This window comes from Coregonus clupeaformis, chromosome 28 (assembly GCF_020615455.1).
Source record: "Coregonus clupeaformis isolate EN_2021a chromosome 28, ASM2061545v1, whole genome shotgun sequence".
Lineage (NCBI taxonomy): Eukaryota > Metazoa > Chordata > Actinopteri > Salmoniformes > Salmonidae > Coregonus > Coregonus clupeaformis.
The window spans coordinates 8,737,382-8,762,381 of NC_059219.1; the positions used below are offsets into that span (position 1 = coordinate 8,737,382).

Genomic DNA, 25,000 nt, shown 5'->3' on the forward strand with positions numbered 1-25,000 from the left:
CAGTCCGCACGGCCCGTGCCCGTTCAGCTGCTCCACTCCGGAGCCAGAGCAGTCCGCTCCACCGGTGCCTGATCCAGTGCCGGTCAGCTGTTCCACTCGGAGCCAGAGCAGTCCGCTCCACCGGTGCCTGATCCAGCTCCGGTCAGTTGCTCACTCCGAGCCAGAGCAGTTCGCTCCACCGGTGCCTGATCCAGCGGTCAGCGGCTCCACTCCGAGCCAGAGTAGTCCGCTCCACGGTCCCTAGTCCAGCTCCGGTCAGCGGCTCCAGTCCAGACCATAACGTCAGCCCCTCTCCAGGTTCGGGGTCTCCCACACCAGGGTCCAGACAGGGCTTGGTACATCGTGGGAGGAAGGAGAGGGGAAGCAGCGCGCCGAGGTCCAGACCAGACCAGGGGCGCAACAGGGAGGCGGAGAGTGAGAGGTCGTCACGCCCCGAGCCGGATCCGCCTCCGAGGCGGAATGCCCACCCGGCCCCTACCCTGTTATGTTTATGTTGTGCGGTCGGAGTCCGCACCTTTGGGGGGGGGGGGGTACTGTCACACCCTGACTCAGGGGACTCGTATATGTTGAGTCAGGGTGTGTAGACAGGTTTGTTATGTAGTAGTTTCTATGTGGGATCTAGTATGTTATGTTCATGTTTAGGCTTGTGTGTTAGCCTTTGGACCGTCACGGTTAAGTTTGTTGTTTTGGTTACTGTTTCGTGTGTTTATTAGTTAATAAACATGTTCGCCGTTCACGCTGCACCTTGGTCCGTCCCATTCCTTAACGTACGTGACACATTTCATTGGATTGTGAGGCCCTCTCTGAATATTTAATGCAGACTGGCATAATCAGAAGTATTAAAATGCTAATATGACTAGAAATGGACAATCTGAGGGTGTAAGGACGGGGTGATAGTGTTGAAGGGTAATGTTAGCCACTGCCATCTCTGTCAACGTTCACTTCAAAGTTACCGGAAATCAGAATTCTAACCATCATAAGTCTAGCCGTTTTGTAAAGTGTCTTAGGAAAAAAAAATATTCACGTCATATCTATGGTAATACTGTCAATTTGTTGAACTGTTGTTGGTTAAAGCTGCCAGGAGTCCAGACAGCCAGACAGCCAGATAGTGAGAGGAAAACGTTTGACTCCAGTCCAACTCAGCCTCCATCCAGTTGTTCCGGAAAGAGGAGGAAACTAGAGCATGACGAGGAGGATGAGTGTGATCATTTAGATCTCTACGTTTAGAGATGGTACGCATCCCAAATAGCACCCTATAGGGCACTACTTATGACCAGAACACCATGAAGGCCCAGTTATCAGGCCTCTCCGACCCTATAGAGCACTGCTAATGACCAGAACACCATGAAGGCCCAGTTATCAGGCCTCTCCGACCCTATAGAGCACTGCTAATGACCAGAACACCATGAAGGCCCAGTAATCAGGCCTCTCCGACCCTATAGGGCACGACTTATGACCAGAACACCATGAAGGCCCAGTTATCAGGCCTCTCCGACCCTATAGGGCACTACTTATGACCAGAACACCATGAAGGCCCAGTTATCAGGCCTCTCCGACCCTATAGGGCACTACTTATGACCAGAACACCATGAAGGCCCAGTTATCAGGCCTCTCCAACCCTATAGAGCACTGCTAATCACCAGAACCCCACGAAGGCCCAGTTATCAGGCCTCTCCAACCCTATAGAGCACTGCTAATGACCAGAACCCCACGAAGGCCCAGTTATCAGGCCTCTCCAACCCTATAGAGCACTGCTAATGACCAGAACCCCACGAAGGCCCAGTTATCAGGCCTCTACGTGTTCACTGTCAACATCAGCTAGAGGGACACACACACACACACACACACACACGCATGCACACACACACAGACAAATGCCAACAGAAGACCAATGTGTGTCACTTAAAAGAGCAAATGCCAGTAACAGTTAAGAAAGACCAGATTCAAAAGCCATTATAAGAGCACCACAGCAGTAAAGACACACAGGCAGTTGACTGAAATACATTCATGGACTAGAGGGTTTAGTCATATTCTAGCCGCTTTAGAACGTCTCAAATCCATTTCCACTGCAGTAATATGGTCATTTAGGAGACGCCTTTATTGACAGTGAAACATACACTGAGTGTACAAAACATTAAGGACACCTTCTAATACTGAGTTGGATTGTTCCATTAGACTGTAACGTCATGGACACATGAGACCAAGCCCTCTGGAGATGTCCTGTATGTCTGTGTGCGTCAGAGTGGGATTGGGTCCAAGCCCTCTGGAGATGTCCTGTATGTCTGTGTGCGTCCGAGTGGGATTGGGTCCAAGCCCTCTGAAGATGTCCTGTATGTCTGTGTGCGTCAGAGTGGGATTGGGTCCCAGCCCTCTGGAGATGTCCTGTATGTCTGTGTGTGTCCGAGTGGGATTGGGTCCCAGCCCTCTGGAGATGTCCTGTATGTCTCTGTCGTCAGAGTGATTGGGTCCCAGCCCTCTGGAGATGTCCTGTATGTCTGTGTGCGTCCCGAGTGGGATTGGGTCCAAGCCCTCTGGAGATGTCCTGTATGTCTGTGTGCGTCAGAGTGGGATTGGGTCCCAGCCCTCTGGAGATGTCCTGTATGTCTGTGTGCGTCCGAGTGGGATTGGGTCCCAGCCCTCTGGAGATGTCCTGTATGTCTGTGTGCGTCAGAGTGGGATTGGGTCCCAGCCCTCTGGAGATGTCCTGTATGTCTGTGTGCGTCCGAGTGGGATTGGGTCCAAGCCCTCTGGAGATGTCCTGTATGTCTGTGTGCGTCAGAGTGGGATTGGGTCCCAGCCCTCTGGAGATGTCCTGTATGTCTGTGTGCGTCCGAGTGGGATTGGGTCCCAGCCCTCTGGAGATGTCCTGTATGTCTGTGTGCGTCCGAGTGGGATTGGGTCCAAGCCCTCTGGAGAGGTCCTGTATGTCTGTGTGTGTCAGAGTGGGATTGGGGTCACCAGTGTAATGAGTTTTGTTGTGCCCACATGGTCCACATGACAACTGAGTGGCACATCTGAGGAGCGGCAGATGGGTCCCACGTCCCCTGGCATCCCCATGCGAGGCCCCGAACATAGACACATTTAGACACTGATCAGAGGGCTAGTCCTACCTCCTGCCACACAGCCACTCAGCATCCCAGCTTGATGAGAGCGGACAGGTTAGTCCAACCTCCTGGCACCACAGCTTGATGAGAGCGGACAGGTTAGTCCTATCTCCTGGCACACAGCTTGCTGTACCAAGTCTGCCCATCTAAACCTCAACGGGAATCAAGTCCACTGATTCAGACAGACACAAACAAATACATCACACTGAAACACAGAGAGAGAGAGAGAGAGAGAGAGAGAGAGAGAGAGAGAGAGAGAGAGAGATCATTTACCTCTTTGCCAATTTCACTTGCAGATGGATTTATTCTCAAAACATCTGACTTTTCCCTTAAAGATTACATATTTTTAAGAGTTGACCCACACTCTCTCTCCAGCCAACTCCTCTTCAATGGGCATTCAAATGATGAACCAGGGAGGGAGGCAGGCAGAGAGGCAGGGAGGGTGGCAGGGAGGGAGGCAGGCAGGAAGGAAGGTAGGCATGAGGGCAGGGAGGCAGTCAGGGAGGCCAATGTCCGCCAGTACGGAGGTGTAGAAGACATCCAGAGCTGTTCATTATGCTGATAATGCTAATGACTCAGTCTCCACCACACCAAAACTCCATCCCAAATGGCACCCTATCCCCTATATACTGTAGTTCACTACTTTTGACCAGGGCCCATAGGGAATAGGGTGCCATTTGGGATACAAATCCCAGACTGCTGGGGTGTAGAGGATAATATTTATAATAACACAAAAGTACAGTTTTAGACAAACCACAAAATCTACAAATGGTCTCCCAACAAGCACCCAGATCATTTACAAGCATATGGCACATTCCCTTGCAGGTCAACATATGGCAGTTTCACATTTTGATTTACTATGAAGACAACAGCCTCCCTCTCCTCCCCCTTTCCCTCCCCTCTCCTCCCCCCTACTTCCATCTGTCACCACGGCAGAGCTGCCTGCCTGCGAACGCTGAAGCTGTTGAGATTGACTGTAACATCTGATACAAACCCACGATGGTGGGCAGGCACAGAGTACATCATGGGGCTGCGTCCCAAATAGCACCGTATTCCCTGTGGGCCCTGGTCAAAAGTAGTGCACTATAAAGGGAACAGGATGCCATTTGGGACGCAACCCTGGTATTGTTGGTAGAGGTCTAGAGAGTAAACAGCAGCTCATTAAAAGAGGCAGTGAAGCAGAAAGAGATATGTGTTAATGTGTTCTAGCACCACTTCAGTGAAGCAGAAAGAGATATGTGTTAATGTATTCTAGCACCACTTCAGTGAAGCAGAAAGAGAGATGTGTTAATGTGTTCTAGCACCACTTCAGTGAAGCAGAAAGAGATATGTGTTAATGTGTTCTAGCACCATTTCAGTGAAGCAGAAAGAGATATGTGTTAATGTGTTCTAGCACCACTTCAGTGAAGCAGAAAGAGAGATGTGTTAATGTGTTCTAGCACCACTTCAGTGAAGCAGAAAGAGATATGTGTTAATGTGTTCTAGCACCACTTCAGTGAAGCAGAAAGAGAGATGTGGTATCACTTTGGGAAAGATATACAACTGGTAGTAAACATCAATCTGTGGCATCACTTTCCAGGCTCTGTCGTAGCCGGCCGCGACCGGGAGACCCATGGGGCGGCGCACAATTGGCCCAGCGTCGTCCAGGGTAGGGGAGGGAATGGCCGGAAGGGATGTAGCTCAGTTGGTAGAGCATGGCGTTTGCAACACCAGGGTTGTGGGTTCGATTCCCACGGGGGGCCAGTATAAAAAAATAAAAATGTATGCACTCACTAACTGTAAGTCGCTCTGGATAAGTGGGGGAGGCATCCTCTGGATGGTGGGGAAGTCATTCTCTGGATGGTGGGGAATTCATTCTCTGGATGGTGGGGGAGACATCTTCTGGATGGTGGGGAGGCATCCTCTGGATGGTGGGGGAGGCATCCTCTGGATGGTTGGTGGGGAGGCATCCTCTGGATGGTGGGGAGGCATCCTCTGGATGGTGGGGGGAGGCATCCTCTGGATGGTGGGGGAGGCATCCTCTGGATGGTGGGGGAGAGGCATCTTCTGGATGGTGGGGGAGGCATCTTCTGGATGGTTGGTGGGGAGGCATCTTCTGGATGGTTGGTGGGGAGGCATCCTCTGGATGGTGGGGGAGACATCCTCTGGATGGTTGGTGGGGAGGCATCATCTGGATGGTGGGGAGACATCCTCTGGATGGTTGGTGGGGAGGCATCCTCTGGATGGTGGGGGAGACATCCTCTGGATGGTGGGGGAGACATCCTCTGGATGGTGGGGAGGCATCCTCTGGATGGTGGGGAGGCATCCTCTGGATGGTGGGGGAGGCATCCTCTGGATGGTGGGGGAGGCATCATCTGGATGGTTGGTGGGGAGGCATCCTCTGGATGGTGGGGGAGGCATCCTCTGGATGGTTGGTGGGGAGGCATCCTCTGGATGGTTGGTGGGGGAGGCATCCTCTGGATGGTTGGTGGGAGGCATCCTCTGGATGGTGGGGGGAGACATCCTCTGGATGGTTGGTGGGGAGGCATCCTCTGGATGGTGGGGGAGACATCCTCTGGATGGTTGGTGGGGAGGCATCCTCTGGATGGTGGGGGAGACATCCTCTGGATGGTTGGTGGGGAGGCATCCTCTGGATGGTTAGTGGGGAGGCATCCTCTGGATGGTGGGGGAGGCATCCTCTGGTTGGTGGGGAGGCATCCTCTGGATGGTGGGGGAGGCATCCTCTGGATGGTGGGGGAGGCATCCTCTGGATGGTGGGGGAGACATCCTCTGGATGGTTGGTGGGGAGGCATCCTCTGGATGGTTGGTGGGGAGACATCCTCTGGATGGTGGGGGAGGCATCCTCTAGATGGTGGGGGAGGCATCCTCTGGATGGTGGGGGAGACATCCTCTGGATGGTTGGTGGGGAGGCATCCTCTGGATGGTGGGGGAGACATCCTCTGGATGGTTGGTGGGGAGGCATCCTCTGGATGGTGGGGGAGACATCCTCTGGATGGTTGGTGGGGAGGCATCCTCTGGATGGTGGGGGAGGCATCCTCTGGATGGTGGGGGAGACATCCTCTGGATGGTTGGTGGGGAGGCATCCTCTGGATGGTTGGTGGGGAGGCATCCTCTGGATGGTGGGGGAGGCATCCTCTGGTTGGTGGGGGAGGCATCCTCTGGATGGTGGGGGAGGCATCCTCTGGATGGTGGGGGGAGGCATCCTCTGGATGGTGGGGGAGACATCCTCTGGATGGTTGGTGGGGAGGCATCCTCTGGATGGTTGGTGGGGAGACATCCTCTGGATGGTGGGGGAGGCATCCTCTGGATGGTGGGGGAGGCATCCTCTGGATGGTGGGGAGACATCCTCTGGATGGTTGGTGGGGAGACATCCTCTGGATGGTGGGGGAGACATCCTCTGGATGGTGGGGGGAGGCATCCTCTGGATGGTGGGGGAGGCATCCTCTGGATGGTGGGGGAGACATCCTCTGGATGGTGGGGGAGGCATCCTCTGGATGGTGGGGGAGACATCCTCTGGATGGTGGGGGAGACATCCTCTGGATGGTGGGGGAGGCATATTCTGGATGGTGGGGGAGGCATCCTCTGGATGGTGGGGGAGACATCCTCTGGATGGTGGGGGAGACATCCTCTGGATGGTGGGGGAGGCATCCTCTGGATGGTGGGGGAGACATCCTCTGGATGGTGGGGGAGACATCCTCTGGATGGTGGGGGAGGCATCCTCTGGATGGTGGGGGAGGCATCCTCTGGTTGGTGGGGAGGCATCCTCTGGATGGTGGGGGAGGCATCCTCTGGATGGTGGGGGGAGGCATCCTCTGGATGGTGGGGGAGGCATCCTCTGGATGGTGGGGGAGACATCCTCTGGATGGTTGGTGGGGAGGCATCCTCTGGATGGTGGGGGAGACATCCTCTGGATGGTTGGTGGGGAGGCATCCTCTGGATGGTTGGTGGGGAGACATCCTCTGGATGGTGGGGGAGGCATCCTCTGGATGGTGGGGGAGACATCCTCTGGATGGTGGGGGAGGCATCCTCTGGATGGTGGGGGAGGCATCCTCTGGATGGTGGGGAGACATCCTCTGGATGGTGGGGGAGGCATCCTCTGGATGGTGGGGGAGGCATCCTCTGGATGGTGGGGGAGGCATCCTCTGGATGGTGGGGGGAGACATCCTCTGGATGGTGGGGGAGACATCCTCTGGATGGTGGGGGGAGGCATATTCTGGATGGTGGGGGAGACATCCTCTGGATGGTGGGGGAGACATCCTCTGGATGGTGGGGGAGACATCCTCTGGATGGTGGGGGAGGCATCCTCTGGATGGTGGGGGAGACATCCTCTGGATGGTGGGGGAGACATCCTCTGGATGGTGGGGGGAGGCATCCTCTGGATGGTGGGGGAGGCATCCTCTGGTTGGTGGGGAGGCATCCTCTGGATGGTGGGGGAGGCATCCTCTGGATGGTGGGGGAGGCATCCTCTGGATGGTGGGGGAGACATCCTCTGGATGGTTGGTGGGGAGGCATCCTCTGGATGGTGGGGGAGACATCCTCTGGATGGTTGGTGGGGAGGCATCCTCTGGATGGTTGGTGGGGAGACATCCTCTGGATGGTGGGGGAGACATCCTCTGGATGGTGGGGGAGGCATCCTCTGGATGGTGGGGGAGGCATCCTCTGGATGGTGGGGGAGACATCCTCTGGATGGTGGGGGGAGGCATCCTCTGGATGGTGGGGGAGACATCCTCTGGATGGTGGGGGAGGCATCCCTCTGGATGGTGGGGAGGCATCCTCTGGATGGTGGGGAGGCATCCTCTGGATGGTGGGGAGGCATCCTCTGGATGGTGGGGGAGGCATCCTCTGGATGGTGGGGGAGGCATCCTCTGGATGGTGGGGGAGGCATCCTCTGGATGGTGGGGGAGGCATCCTCTGGATGGTGGGGGAGGCATCCTCTGGATGGTGGGGAGGCATCCTCTGGATGGTTGGTGGGGAGGCATCCTCTGGATGGTGGGGGAGACATCCTCTGGATGGTGGGGGAGGCATCCTCTGGATGGTTGGTGGGGAGGCATCCTCTGGATGGTTGATGGGGAGGCATCCTCTGGATGGGGGTTTTGATGCTGTCAGAAGGCCTAGTGGAGGCGAATGGGAAAGAGTTCACACACATGATTACACACCTCCGACTTTCTAGACACACTGACACACATGCAGAGAGACTGACACACACAAACACACATACAGAAACACACACACACACACACACAGAAACACACACAGAAACACACACACACAGAGGCACAGAAGGGATGATGTGGGGGATCTGTTCTGTGTTGACAGGGGATGAAGAAGGAGAGGAGAGGAGAGGAGGGGTGAGGTCTCTTCCCCCCGCCCTCCCACTCTCCCCCGCCTCGCTGCCACCGCCCCCCTTCCCTGGCTGCCATGGGTGCCAGCACATCTGAAAGGTCTCACCACACATAAATGGGATTAATGCAATGCCCCATCGGCAATCATTAAGCATTCTGTTTCAACCAAACACAACACAACTAAAAATAAGCATTTCAGTTTCTCCCTTTTCTCCTGTTTGTAAATTATTAAAAGGATGAAAATGTCTAGAACATTTCTGAGGGGGGGGGGATCTGGAAAAGGGTTGGAAAGTAGATCTCTGAGGGAGGGACAACATCTCTGAGGGGTGGGATCTGGAAAAGAGGAAGTAGATCAATAGAAATACAAGAAGAAGAAGAGGACATAAAAGGATTGTCTGGAAGCTGAGGGACATTCATGTAACAGGCTTAGTCGCTGTGGAATAATGGTTTGTCTCTGGTTGTGTCCCAAATGGTACCCTATTCCCTATATAATGCACTTCCTGGTCAAAAGAAGTGAACTATATAGGGAATAGAGTGCCGTTTAGGATGTAGTCTCTCTCTTCATCCTCGGAGTATGTAATCACTGCTTGTCAAGTTGTAATAACTGTTTACCACATGCTGAGTGCAATTAGACACAAAAAAAGCCCTTCCTGCCTTGAACTGCAAGACTCATACACAGATTCTGTACACACACACACACACACACACACACATACAGATTTAGAGCTCAGGCTTGTTTTGTTTTTTTCAATTTCATTTCAACGGTTCCGTTGTGGGAGAGAATTAACACCGAAATAAACTTACTGAGCCTCTTTCTCTAGTAAAGTACTTTTCAATCTAGCATTTTCTGCAATGAACTCTTATGATGTTTAACTGACAAGTGCTACAGATTCACCACATATCATTACTAATCAGGTTTCTCTCAAACCAACCTAAATCAGATTAATGCTTAATGAACTTACACTATATATAAAAAGGTATGTGGACACCCCTTCAATTAAGTGGATTCGGCTATTTCAGCCACAACCGTTGCTGACAGGTGTATAAAATCGAGCACACAGCCATGCAATCTCCATAGACAAACACTGGCAGTAGAATGGCCTTACTGAAGAGCTCAGTGACTTTCAACGTGGCACCGTCATAGGATGCCACCTTTCCAACAAGTCAGTTCGTCAAATTTCTGCCCTGCTAGAGCTGCCCCGGTCAACTGTAAGTGCTGTTATTGTGAAGTGGAAACGTCTAGGAGCAACAACGGCTCAGCCGCAAAGTGGTAGGCCACACAAGCTCACAGAACAGGACCGCTGAGTGCTGAAGTGCGTAGCGCTTAAAAATTGTCTGTCTTCATGAAATGGGTTTCCATGGCCGAGCAGCCGCACACAAGCCTAAGATCACCATGCGCAATGTCAATCGTCGGCTGGAGTGGTGTAAAGCTCACCGCCATTGGACTCTGGAGCAGTGGAAACACATTATCTGGAGTGATGAATCACGCTTCACCATCTGGCAGTCCGACGGACGAATCTGGGTTTGGCGGATGCTGGGAGAACGCTACCTGTCCCAATGCATAGTGCCAAAGTTTGGTGGAGGAGGAATAATGGTCTGGGGATGTTTCTCATGGTTTGGGCTAGGCCCCTTAGTTCCAGTGAAGGGAAATCTTAACGCTACAGCATACAACGACATTCTAGACTATTCTGTGCTTCCAACTTTGTGGCAACAGTTTGGGGAAGGCCCTTTCATGTTTCAGCATGACAATGCCCCTATGCAAGCGAGGTCCATACAGAAATGGCTTGTCGAGATCTGTGTGGGAGAACTTGACTGGCCTGCACAGAGCCCTGACCTCAACCCCTATCAAACACCTTTGGGATGAATTGGAATCTGATAGCTGTAATAAAGCACAGAGACAGAAATCATTTCCATTCTTCTCCAGTTTAGGTCTGTCATCCTACTGGTGTTCTATGTTCAGGAAGAGATAGAACAAGACATATTAAAGCAGTGATATACTGTAGAACTGTGCTTCTCTCGCTAAACAGGATGCAGGACTGTAGCCCTAAACGTGTAATGTATATACAGTAGTAGAGATGAATCATGATGTCTTCTGGTAGAGCAGAGCTACGGGGCTGTTGTCTATCACCAACTCCTGTTTGTACTCTTCCCAGAACCCAAAGAGATATTGACACAGGCTGCTAAATGAATGGTCTACAGAGCTGGTTTTTACAGACAATATACTACAAAGACTAGGCCAATCTATGACAAGACACCCGCAGTCTCTAGTCCATGGTCTTTGATGAAGTGTAGTTTCAGGGGAAAAGGCAGGCTGTATGTTATCCATATGCTACATATCTTTTTCATGTATAAATCACGGTACACAGGGAGGCTCATACATACCAGAACATTCCGCTGTGAAAAATGGTTATTCTCCTCAAACAGGTTAGTATTCTCCACATGGACAACACAACATTTTACATTTAGCAGACGGTCTTATCCAGAGCGACTTACAGTTAGTGAATACATATTAATATATATTTCTTTTTTATACTGGCCACCCATGGGAATCGAACCCACAACCCTGGCGTTGCAAACGCCATGCTCTATCAACTGAGCTACATCCCTGCCGGCCATTCCCTCCCCTACCCTGGACGACGCTGGGCCAATTGTGCGCCGCCCATGAGTCTCCCGGTCGCGGCCGGCTGCGACAGAGCCTGGATTCGAACCAGGATCTCTAGTGGCACAGTTAGCACTGCGATGCAGTGCCTTAGACCACTGCGCCACTCAGGAGTATACGGGGAGCCTACGGTGAACATTTCTTTGCTGTAAAAGTTTCTGCATCACTTCCTTTCGTAAAACAGACTTTGTAAAATGCTACCTACTCTATGAATTTAAGTTTGAATTTAGCTTTATAAGCACAAGGTAACATTCAGTTGACAACGTATAAATGTGGGTAAACTCACAAATGGGATTACTACTTCAAATCAAATCACATTTTTTTATTTGTCACAAATGCGCCGAATACAACAGGTGTAGTAGACCTTACAGTGAAATGCTTACTTACAAGCCCTTAAACCAACAATGACGTTTTAAGAAAAGAAAAAAAAGTGTTAAGTAAAAAATAGATAAGTAAAGAATAAAAATAACTTAATTGATTAATGATTAAAGAGCAGCAGTAAAATAAAATAACAGTAGGGAGTCTATATACGGGGGGGTACCGGTACAGAGTCAATGTGTAATAACAGTAGGGAGGCTATATACAGGGGGTACCGGTACAGAGTCAATGTGAAATAACAGTATGGATGCTATATACAGGGGGTACCGGTACAGAGTCAATGTGAAATAACAGTATGGATGCTATATACAGGGGGTACCGGTACAGAGTCAATGTGAAATAACAGTATGGATGCTATATACAGGGGGTACCGGTACAGAGTCAATGTGAAATAACAGTAGGGAGGCTATATACAGGGGGTACCGATACAGAGTCAATGTGTTAGTCGATGTAATAACAGTAGGGAGGCTATATACAGGGGGTACCGGTACAGAGTCAATGTGTTAGTCGATGTAATAACAGTAGGGAGGCTATATACAGGGGGTACCGGTACAGAGTCAATGTGTTAGTCGATGTAATAACAGTAGGGAGGCTATATACAGGGGGTACCGGTACAGAGTCAATGTGAAATAACAGTCAATGTGCGGGGGCACAGGTTAGTCGAGGTAATGGAGGTAATATGTACATGTAGGTAGAGGTGAAGTGACTATGCATAGATAATAAACAGAGAGTAGCAGCAGTGTAAAAGAGGGGGTGGGGGGGGACAATGCAAATAGTCCGGGTAGACATTTGATTAGATGTTCAGGAGTCTAATGGCTTGGGGGTAGAAGCTGTTAAGAAGCCTTTTGGACCTAGACTTGGCACTCCGGTACCGCTTGCCGTGCGGTAGCATAGTGAACAGTCTATGAATAGTGTGGCTGGAGTCTTTGACCATTTTTAGGGCCTTCCTCTGACACCGCCTGGTATAGAGGTCCTGGATAGCAGGAAGCTTGGCCCCAGTGATGTACTGGGCCGTAAGCACTACCCTCTGTAGTGCCTTGCGGTTGGAGGCCGAGCAGTTGCCATACCAGGCAGTGATGCAACCATTCAGGATGCTCTCGATGGTGCCACTGTAAACCTTTTTGAGGATCTGAGGACCCATGCCAAATCTTTTCAGTCTCCTGAGGGGGAATAGGCTTTGTTGTGCCCTCTTCATGACTGTCTTGGTGTATTTGGACCATGATAGTTTGTTGGTGATGTGGACACCAAGGAACTTGAAGCTCTCAACCTGCTCCACTACAGCCCCCGTCGATGAGAATGGGGGCGTGCTCGGTCCTCTTCTTTTTCCTGTAGTCCACAATCATCTCCTTTGTCTTGGTCACGTTGAGGGAGAGGTTGTTATCCTGGCACCATACGGCCAGGTCTCTGACCTCCTCCCTATAGGCTGTCTCATCGTTGTCGGTGATCAGGCCTAGTTGTGTCGTCGGCAAACTTAATGATGGTGTTGGAGTCGTGCTTGGCCACGCAGTCATGGGTGGAGGGGATTGAGCACGCAGCCCTGAGGGGCCCCCGTGTTGAGGATCAGCGTGGCAGATGTGTTGTTACCTACCTTTACCACCTGGGGGCGGCCCGTCAGGAAGTCTAGGATCCAGCTGCAGAGGGAGGTGTTTAGTCCCAGGGTCCTTAGCTTAGTGATGAGCTTTGAGGGCACTATGGTGTTGAACGCTGAGCTGTAGCCAATGAATAGCATTCTCACGTAGGTGTTCCTTTTGTCCAGGTGTGAAAGGGCAGTGTGGAGTGCAATTGACATTGCATCATCTGTGGATCTGTTGGGGTGGTATGCAAATTGGAGTGGGTCTAGGGTTTCTGGGATGATGGTGTGAATGTGAGCCATGACCAGCCTTTCAAAGCACTTCATGGCTACAGACGTGAGTGCTACGGGGTCGGTAGTCATTTAGGCAGGTTACCTTAGTGTTCTTGGGCACAGGGTCTGCTTGAAACATGTTGGTATTACAGACTCAGTCAGGGACAGGTTGAAAATGTCTGTGAAGACACTTGCCAGTTGGTCTGCGCATGCTCGGAGTACACGTCCTGGTAATCCGTCTGGCCCTGCGGCCTTGTGAATGTTGACCTGTTTAAAGGTATTACTCACATCGGCTATGGAGAGAGTGATCACACTTGCTTCTTAAATAGCCTCAACAATAGCTTCACTCAAGAATCATCCGAGTTTTAGGATGCGTCCCAAATGGCACCCTATTCCCTATTTAGGGCACTACTTTTGACCAGGATTCTCTTCAAAAGTAGTGCACTAGATAGGGAATAGGGTGCCATTTGGGACGCACAGTATAGTGGTGCTCGGGGAGTGTCAGAGAGAATGGGTTGAAAACATTATCGGCTGATGGTTGTGTGGGCCTAGTTAATAAATGGGAGTGAGTACAGAATATGTCCAGTGTTGCCTGACACACACATACACAACATCCCAGCTTCACACCTGATAAACTCCAATATTATTAATGTTAATAATAATCTGGACGTGTTATGCTCAGATCAATATTATTCATGTTTATAATAATATGGACGTGTTATGCTCAGAATTTGCTAATCTAGCGCACACATTTAAAGGAACTAGGACCAATTTAATAATCCCCTGATTTCCATATGGTTATGCTAATATTTCTAAATTAATCAATCCAATTTAAAACATGCTAATGTATTTTAGGTGTGTAGCGTACTAGCATTCATTAGTGTAGTAGTGAACGAGAGAGAGAGAGAGAGAGAGCGCGAGAGAGAGAGAGAGAGAGAGAGAGAGAGAGAGAGAGAGAGAGAGAGAGACAGAGAGAGAGCGAGAGAGAGAGCGAGGGAGGAGGAGAGAGAGAAAGGTAGAGAGAGAGAGGGAGAGAGAGAGAGCGAGAGCGAGAGCGAGAGAGCGAGGGAGGAGGAGAGAGGGGCGTGAGAGGAGGGGGGAAAGTAGATCTGACAGGCAGCAGTGTTTTTATTTATCCAGACTCTTCTCTGACATTCGTCTTTTTAATGCTACTCCATTTCCTCATCACCCCAGGCAGAATGGATTCCAGCTCAACGTTCTAACGATGCTTTAACACAATTACAAAACTGAGTTGAGTTGAGGTCCTCAATCTCCACTAATTAAACAATATGACATGATATCACTTTGCCTGGAAGAAACCGGGCCGGGCTCATGCACTGTCTTAGTTAGTTAGAGACACTTTTGCAGCTTTGCTGATTACAGGGTGTTAGACAAGGTTTCCAAAGGGATCCCTCAAGACTCAGTCCTCGCACCACTGAAGGTTATGGCAATTAGAATGTCCCCAGCTGCATACATGATGAATGAACGTCACCATAGAGCAACGCACTACTAAGTCCTGGAACTAAGCTTATATTATTTACTTTTTGGAGATGTTGTTGTTACATCTTGACAAATTGAAGTGACTGAAAATCTGATGATTTTATTGATTGGGCTATCTGAGTGTTGCCTCGGGAGATCCTTATCCACTGATAAAGGTAAAGGTTGGACAGCTGAGGGAGTGTTGACTGTGTCCCAAACGCCCTATTCCCTTTATAGTGCACCCATAGGGCTCTGGTCAAAAGTAGTGCACTATAAAGGGAAGTAGGGAGCTGTTTGGAACGTAACCTTTGAAATCATCATGTTGAAATGTTTGCTCATATGGCTCTTAACTTAAAAAAATCCCAATAATGAGCCAATTGGGACGTTCTTCTAGGTGGGAATTCAGACCTCAGTTAAGCGCGAGTAAACGGAACGTACTTCCCTTTTTAGGCACTGTTGTCACGTGTATTCTGACCTCAAATTTAAACATGACAATAGCATGTTCTCCCACTTTTGGTTGGGGGGTGGAGATCAAAGAAATGAAGGTGTGGCGGAGGTGTGTCTAATGATACGCCGTATTCTGACCTCGACTTCATTCCCTCATAATTCCACCACCTCTACGCGCGATGAAACCATGAATAAGGTCTAGCGACCTGTCGGTTCCAAGTGGAACAAGATCTTGCTTTCTTTTTTCCAACACAAATGACACAATTTCCATGCACTGTAATTTACAAATTGATAAGAGCTATTGATAAGAGCCAGGTAAATGAGTAAGCTGTTTGGATAAGGGGATTGTAAATATAAATTATAATTGTTTCAGATCTATTTTACCTTACGATAGCTGGAGACGTGAAATCAGTCATATGGCAGCAAACTGAAGCGTATCAACATATCATTTTTTCCACAGTGAAGTTTGTGAAACGCTGGCCTTATAACCTGCAGAGACGACATTTGAAGACCCAAGCTTTGGTTTCTAGCCTCCTACGCACCATCCTGACCTCGCAGGATTGACATTTGGAGACCCAAGCTATAGGCTTCTGAAGCCTTCCACAAATGACAGTAGGCCTATGGCGCCAAACCTACCGAGTTGATTTATTTCTAGAATGTATTAATTAGGCTATATTTTTTTTACAATTTGTATTGGGTTAAATATTAGCCACCATCGATAGCCACCTTCAGTTATACCAACATACAGTTATAACTGCCACTTTTAGTGTTAGTTTCCTTATATTTTGCATCATTCCATTACATCGCTAGTTTACCTGTCTTTCCTCTGTCACGTTCGTGTGGTTGTTCCTGAGGATCGCTAGCAATGGTGGATCATATCAGGCTAACGTATTACAAGTTGCGCAATCATTCGGGACATGTAGCCTATTGGATCATTATGGAACGCTGACTTAACGAGGCAGGTTAAACCTGGAGGCTGGCGCACCGTTCACCATGCCTGGACCGTTGTCATACAGGACTAGGGTAGATTTATAGGAATAATGTTCGACCGCTATTGTACACTTTTCTCACCTTCCAATATGTCACGAATTGGACAATTTAACTTTGAGGACGAATCAAATCACTGTATTTTTGATTCACCGATATCTTTACTGCGTAAAGGATCTCCAAACCAGTTTTTTTAAATTATTCATAAATACTGTCCTAACCCTAAATAATATACAAGATCAGATTTTAAAAAAATGGTATCTACCAATTGGTGCTGAAAAGGAGATGAATATGCATGTATTTACATCCCTTTCTTTCATTTTGAACCCCTTCCCTCCATATATTCTAGTGAGTCTGTCAAGAAAATTCAAATTAAAGGTACACTAAATTTAAAGGGATGGCTTTAGATAAATATACTAAAAACCCTAACGAATGAAAACTCTACAATAAAATCTATTGTCCAGCAAGTGGGAGGGAATAAAAGGTATTCAGCGCGTACAAGGGGACCACGCCTGCAACGCACGCCCTTACGCACCTGCATAAGGTAAGTCTGAATACCAACTACTGAGAAGTGCTTAGGAAAGGCGTGCGTAGGAAAGGCTTACCTTTCCTAAGTCTGAATCGGGCCCCTAGGGAGAAAATGGAGTTGATAATCCTCTGAGATGGTGAGCTGATCTCATCGACTGCCTGATTTAATAGATAACTTCTCTCAGTAGCTGACAGCACAAGACATGACATGACAGGACATGACAGGACAGGACATGACAGGACATGACAGGACATGACAGGACTGGACAGGACAAGGCCAGCCAGGACAGGACATGACAGGACAGGACATGACAGGACCAGACAGGACATGACAGGACAGGACAGGACATGACAGGACCAGACAGGACAGGACATGACAGGACAGGACATGACAGGACTGGACAGGACTGGACAGGACAAGACCAGCCAGGACAGGACATGACAGGACATGACAGGACCAGACAGGACAGGACATGACAGGACAGGACAAGACCAGCCAGGACAGGACAGGACATGACAGGACCAGACAGGACAGGACATGACAGGACAGGACATGACAGGACTGGACAGGACAAGACCAGCCAGGACAGGACATGACAGGACAGGACATGACAGGACCAGACAGGACAGGACATGACAGGACAGGACAGGACATGACAGGACTGGACAGGACCAGACAGGACAGGACAAAGGACCATTTTCTTTGTTGTTGTTTTAGTATTGTTATTGTCTATGGTTGTTTTGTAAAGTGTTTTTTTCTGATGGACCTGATGTCTGGAACATTCATAAAATCCTCTCTGGACTCTACTGGAGGAAGCAGTGAAGGGCCTTGTTTAACAGCAACGTCTGGGCTTTGAAAACACACAGACATTCTGCCTCCATGAGATCATCCTTGGAAGGATAGAGGCTGGGGTTACCTGGGGAATCTCCTAAGGCCATGGTCTAAAATGACTCCATCTGGGCTGACAGCCTGCCAGTTGTATTGTATTGGAAAGCTATTGTCTTGGAAATCTTCCCGGCAACAAGCGTTTTTTTTTTTTTAATGTCCTGTGAGAGCATGGGTCACTGACATTTATCTGAAGGTAAAGAATTAACAGCAGTCGTTAAATGGAAAATAACATTTTTTCAACAGATACAGATGTGTTACTAATGATACAACCTCTACACACACACACACACACACACACACACACACACACACACAGACACACAGACACACAGACACACACACACACACACACACACACACACACACACACACACACACACACACACACAGACACACAGACACACACACACACACACACACACAGACACACACACACACACACACACACACACAGACAGACACACACACACACACACACACACACAGACACACACACACACGCACACACACACACACAGACACACACACACACACACACCCACACACACGTCCAAGCAGCTCCATTTAGACAAACTTTGGACCATTTATTTCTGCGTTAGTTAGACTGAAGGAATCATCCTGGGGAAAAAACAGTTTTGAGCCAGAAACCTGCAGGGCACAGCAGAGTCATTAGACGGAATGTTCAAGGAGGGAAGGAGTGATGCATATTACCAGACAGATAGATGGTGGTAAAGGCCCGCTGAGGACTCCTCTCTGAACCTAGCCTCAATACACACACACACACACACACACACACACACACACACACACACAGCCTCAAAACGTGTTGATGAAAGTGCTGTAACCACAGTAATTCTGAAGGAATCCCACACGAACACTAGAACTATTACCCTTCCGATTTAAGACGTTGCATCAGTGTTTTTGATCTACTAGTTCTTTCATCAGAGTATTACATTTGTCCATCATGTTGTATCATTATGGATGGAGAGGTAGGCTGAGCTTGATAAACACCCGTACATTCACCCCCATCAACACAGAGTAGAGTTGAGCCAGGATATTATATTCACCCCCATCAACACAGAGTAGAGTTGAGCCAGGATAGTATATTCACACCCATCAACACAGAGTAGAGTTGAGCCAGGATAGTACATTCACCCCCATCAACACAGAGTAGAGTTGAGACAGGAAATGACTGTTAATCTAGCTGTGGGAGAACTGACTCTCCGTCTCTGTCCCAAATGGCACCCTATTCCCTATAGAGTGCACTACCTCTGACCAGGGCCCATAGGGCTCTACATAGGGTAGTGCACTACATAGGGAATAGGGTACCATTTGGGACTCATCCCTAATCTAGCCACAGAGAGAATTGACTATCGGTCTTGACCTAATATAGACAAACCTGAATTCCAGAGGTCAGCTGAGTTCGTCCAGAGAGACAGAGAAGCTGGATCCTAAATTAGGCAGACAAAAACGTCACACTAACGGTCAAGAATCAGCATTATTGAAAATATCGACGACAGAAAGTAAACGTGGCAGGTGTGGCCTTAAAGTCACATTTAATTGGACTATTCCCTCTAGTAAATAAACATTTGACATGTTCCCTTCCGTCTTAGGTCCGGAATGCTAATCTGGTGGCTGGTGCTAAAATGTCAAGGTGGAATAATTTGAACAGGTATTGCCAGTATCTATTATCTCCTTGCCCCGGGATATTCAGAAAGGTCAGTCACACGTTTCACTTATTTGATGTCAACATTTCACCAGGAATCAATGGCACATTCGTGATCAAAGATAAGTAGGTAGTCTGGAGCCCTGCAGGCAGCCCGGCTGGCTCCATATTTCCCTTCACACATTACAGCAAATGTCAGTTTTCAGCCCTGGGTTGGGTCATTCTGGGATGAACAGACATTGCCAAGAGATAAAGCCTCAGGCAAGATAAACAACTCTAAGCACCTCAAAGACAACAGAATAATACCATGTCTTGGACCTCAAAAACAACAGAATAATACCATGTCTTGGACATCAAAAACAACAGAATAATACCATGTCTTGGACGTCAAAAACAACAGAATAATACCATGTCTTGGACATCAAAAACAACAGAATAATACCATGTCTTGGACATCAAAAACAACAGAATAATACCATGTCTTGGACATCAAAAACAACAGAATAATACCATGTCTTGGACATCAAAAACAACAGAATAATACCATGTCTTGGACATCAAAAACAACAGAATAATACCATGTCTTGGACATCAAAAACAACAGAATAATACCATGTCTTGGACGTCAAAAACAACAGAATAATACCATGTCTTGGACATCAAAAACAACAGAATAATACCATGTCTTGGACATCAAAAACAACAGAATAATACCATGTCTTGGACGTCAAAAACAACAGAATAATACCATGTCTTGGACATCAAAAACAACAGAATAATACCATGTCTTGGACGTAAAAAACAACAGAATAATACCATGTCTTGGACGTCAAAAACAACAGAATAATACCATGTCTTGGACGTCAAAAACAACAGAATAATACCATGTCTTGGACGTCAAAAACAACAGAATAATACCATGTCTTGGACATCAAAAACAACAGAATAATACCATGTCTTGGACATCAAAAACACGTCTATTTCTCTTTTGATCCTCTTCAGAAATCCTGAAGCTGAAAGCAGTGAGCAGCTTTATTGAGGGACATTACCATTGAGAGTAAAGCCTTGTATTCATCTGTCTACTTTCAATGGGCGGCTTTAGACCGCAGCTGTGTGATTACCTTGCCTCTATAGAGACATGCTCATGTATCAATTCATATAAACAACCAAGGTGGAATAGAGGAAAATTGAAAGCTACAAGATGTCATAAATGTGTTCAAAGCAACTCGCTGATCTTTTCTTCTATTGGTTCTGGATTACATCAAAGCAACTCACTGATCTCTTCTTCTATTGGTTCTGTATTACATCAAAGCAACTCACTGATCTCTTCTTCTATTGGTTCTGGATTACATCAAAGCAACTCACTGATCTCTTCTTCTATTGGTTCTGTATTACATCAAAGCAACTCACTGATCTCTTCTTCTATTGGTTCTGCATTACATCAAAGCAACTCACTGATCTCTTCTTCTATTGGTTCTGGATTACATCAAAGCAACTCACTGATCTCTTCTTCTATTGGTTCTGTATTACATCAAAGCAACTCACTGATCTCTTCTTCTATTGGTTCTGTATTACATCAAAGCAACTCACTGATCTCTTCTTCTATTGGTTCTGCATTACATCAAAGCAACTCACTGATCTCTTCTTCTATTGGTTCTGTATTACATCAAAGCAACTCACTGATCTCTTCTTCTATTGGTTCTGTATTACATCAAAGCAACTCACTGATCTCTTCTTCTATTGGTTCTGCATTACATCAAAGCAACTCACTGATCTCTTCTTCTATTGGTTCTGTATTACATCAAAACAACTCACTGATCTCTTCTTCTATTGGTTCTGTATTACATCAAAGCAACTCACTGATCTCTTCTTCTATTGGTTCTGTATTACATCAAAACAACTCACTGATCTCTTCTTCTATTGGTTCTGGATTACATCAAAACAACTCACTGATCTCTTCTTCTATTGGTTCTGGATTACATCAAAGCAACTCACTGATCTCTTCTTCTATTGGTTCTGCATTACATCAACGCAACTCACTGATCTCTTCTTCTATTGGTTCTGTATTACATCAGATGTGATGTAAACAAACAAGTACAGTATGTTAGTTTAGAAAGTTTGATGATGTACAGTTGCATATACATTTCACATTTCTAATCAGTGCTCAACCAAGGCATACCGTATGCAAAGTTTAAAAACCTCATCAATACACTTTATCAAAAATATATCATTAATCCTACCTATAGCTCTCCTAATTGTCGTTCTACTTAAAGTCCGCCATTGGTATGATGTACAGCCAAGCTCTATAGATACATTATATAGCTCAACTAGATAGAAACACTGGCTCTCAATTTAATAACTGAGATTGAGTAACTCCATTGGTGCTTGAAGGAAATACAAACAACCTAATTAAAAGATGCTGCTACAGATTGAAAACAATTAACAAACAATCAACTCCCCTTAAATAAGACACACTGCCATAGCGCGCGCTCTCTCTCTCTCTCTCTCTCTCTCTCTCTCTCTCTCTCTCTCTCTCTCTCTCTCTCTCTCTCTCTCTCTCTCTCTCTCTCTCTCTCTCTCTCTCTCTCTCTCTCTCTCTCTCTCTCTCTCTCTCTCTCTCTCTCTCTCTCTCTCTCTCGCTCTCTCTCTCATTAACCAACACATACTTAATGTCTCTGCTTGTTTAATTATTGGGTGCATTAGGGAGTATTAGGTATCATATTGCTTTCTCCTAACTGAGAGCCTGGTGCTTTTGGGGTCAAAGACAGGTGGGAAGGTGTCACAGGGTCAAAGGTTGTATACTGTATCTTAGTGATTGGGTCATTGGTGTAGATAATTAGGTAACACTATATTAAGCATTCGTTTTCATTGTAACATATTTATATAGGGTTTATACATTGTTTACTAGTGTCTAATTATTAGTTAATTATTAGTTTATATATAGTGCCCCCCCCCCAAATTGTAAAGTGGTTATCCCACTGGCTATAGGGTGAACGCACCAATTTGTGAGTCGCTCTGGCTAAGAGCGTCTGCTAAATGACGTTAATGTGCCCTTGAGCAAGGCACTTAACCCTAATTGCTCCTGTAAGTCGCTCTGGATAAGAGCGTCTGCTAAATGACTAAAATGTAAATGTAATAAAGGGTATCACATGGTTGTAATGGACATTGGTAACACAGGTTGAAAAGGATGATCTGGTCACAAGGAACTGAATAATCAAAAAGAGAAACTTTAAATGTGTTCTTATAGTTCCAACACAACATCAAAGGCTTTGAATTAAAGAACCTGATCAGCAGAGGTGCAACCTGGGTGGTTGTATTGAAAGTCTGTCTCTAGTCTATAAAGCTCTTTTTGTCCTCCTATTTACAGCCAACAGGACTGTTGACCAAGGAGAGCATGTGGATGAAAGGAACTAGGCTACCTTGCCTTTATGTACGTACACTTTAACAAAGACTGACGTGGCCTCTTCTCTTCTCCTCCACTCTCTGAAGAGTGGCGGCCATTTTAGCCTGCTGACATCACTAGGATGTTTGATGGTGTCAAATAGTACAAATGTAGATCAAAGCAAAAACAGGACAAGTGTTAGGAAGCTTTTCTGTCCTATAACCTGGTCCCAGATCTGTGTGTGCTGTCTTACCCAATGACCTACATGATTTGGCAAGACAGCACAAACAGATCTGAGACCAGGCTATCTGCACTTGCACTTCAGTATCCTGTCATGTTTCCCTTACTTTCCTGTGCTTAGTGTCTCCACACGCAACCACCATCATTGTTTAAAAACACACCACAACACATCTATTGTTTCACTCGAACTATTAAACAATGGTTGGACCTGCTGAAAGTGGGACAATTTAGAACTAACTGGACCAACCGGAATTCTTCTTTCCTCCCTATGTCACTCCCATTGACAATGGAAACAGCCTATTGTAGTCTATACATCCACAGTAACAAACAATACAGAGCATCACTGCTTCACTGAACCCTTACCAGTCAGGCACAATGACCTAGCGGGGACCCGAATGCTCTCCTGTCGGGTTCGCAAACGGGCCAACACAGACGTTTTAACTACGGCCCGAATGGCACACTGTTCACTTTATAGTGCACTACTCTTGACCAGGGCCCTATTGGCTCTGGTCAAAAGTAGTGTGCCCTGGTCAAGAGTAGTGTACTATATAAGGAATAGGGTGGCATTTGGGATGTGTCCATAATCTTTTATGAATCACAGCGGCAACGTTACAAATGATTTCACACAAAAGTCCACTTGACAGGAGCATTTCAGATGATATTTTTCCTGAAGTAACCTCGAACCAAGAATAACAAGGTTTCACAGCCGTAATCATTTTACAGTGGTTCGGCCCAGAGTGAAGGATTTAGATACTGTATAGTCATCCTAAATATATGGCTCTGGTTAGGCCTACATAGTTTTTGAACAATTGGTTATGTAATATTGAAATATATAAATAAAGCAAAGCAATATGCTGTCTGAATGGAATAGCACTATTTTTAATGTACATAAAGAATAGGAATATGTACTTAGCTAGAGGGGGTATTTATTGATATGACTGACAATTAGCTAGAGGGGGTATTTCTTGATATGGCTGACAATTAGCTAGAGGGGGTATTTCTTGATATGGCTGACACTACGCTAGAGGGGGTATTTCTTGATATGACTGACACTAAGCTAGAGGGGGTATTTATTGATATGACTGACAATTAGCTAGAGGGGGTATTTATTGATATGACTGACACTACGCTAGAGGGGATATATCTTGATATGTCTGAGACTTCGCTGTAATTGTGAAGTTTTCAACCTACACTTGAGTTTATACGAACATCAAAGTCAGATTTTGCTGACTTCCATTCCTGTCAATCCTAGTTTAATGTAACACACTATTACTGGAGTCAGTGACTTCTGACTGAGCGCTCGGTCCACCTCGGTCACAGCTCAACACTCTCTGTGTCGTTAGAAACTATAGTTAGACTGTTAAATGTAGTCATCGTTGACATACAGTGGGGAGAACATGTATTAGATACACTGCCGATTTTGATGTTTTCCTACTTACAAAGCATGTAGAGGTCTGTAATTCCAGAAAATCACATTGTATGATTTTGAAGTAATTAATTTGCATTTTATTGCATGACATAAGTATTTGATACATCAGAAAAGCAGAACTTAATATTTGGTACAGAAACCTTTGTTTGCAATTACAGAGATCATACGTTTCCTGTAGGTCTTGACCATGTTTGCACACACTGCAGCAGGGATTTTGGCCCACTCCTCCATACAGACCTTCTCCAGATCCTTCAGGTTTCGGGGCTGTCGCTGGGCAATACGGACTTTCAGCTCCCTCCAAAGATTTTCTATTGGGTTCAGGTCTGGAGACTGGCTAGGCCACTCCAGGACCTTGAGATGCTTCTTACGGAGCCTCTCCTTAGTTGCCCTGGCTGTGTGTTTCGGGTCGTTGTCATGCTGGAAGACCCAGCCACGACCCATCTTCAATGCTCTTACTGAGGGAAGGAGGTTGTTGGCCAAGATCTCGCGATACATGGCCCCATCCATCCTCCCCTCAATACGGTGCAGTTGTCCTGTCCCCTTCGCAGAAAAGCATCCCCAAATAATGATGTTTCCACCGGCGAGTGGAGTTTAGACCAAAAAGCTATATTTTTGTCTCATCAGACC

At 47.2% G+C, this 25,000-nt stretch overlaps 1 protein-coding gene across 1 annotated transcript; it reads right to left on the reverse strand.

Annotated features, from left to right (window-relative positions):
- Positions 1 to 5,454: 5,454 nt before the first annotated feature.
- LOC121543748 (extensin-like) lies at positions 5,455 to 8,250 on the reverse strand. Its single transcript, XM_045208309.1, has one exon. It carries the CDS (start codon positions 8,248 to 8,250, stop codon positions 5,455 to 5,457), a length of 2,796 nt encoding a protein of 931 aa, XP_045064244.1.
- Positions 8,251 to 25,000: the final 16,750 nt, after the last annotated feature.

Coding starts and splice junctions, on each gene's coding strand:
- LOC121543748 (XM_045208309.1), bottom strand. CDS start 8,250: ATGTGTGTGAACTCTTTCCCATTCGCCTCCACTAGGCCTTCTGACAGC.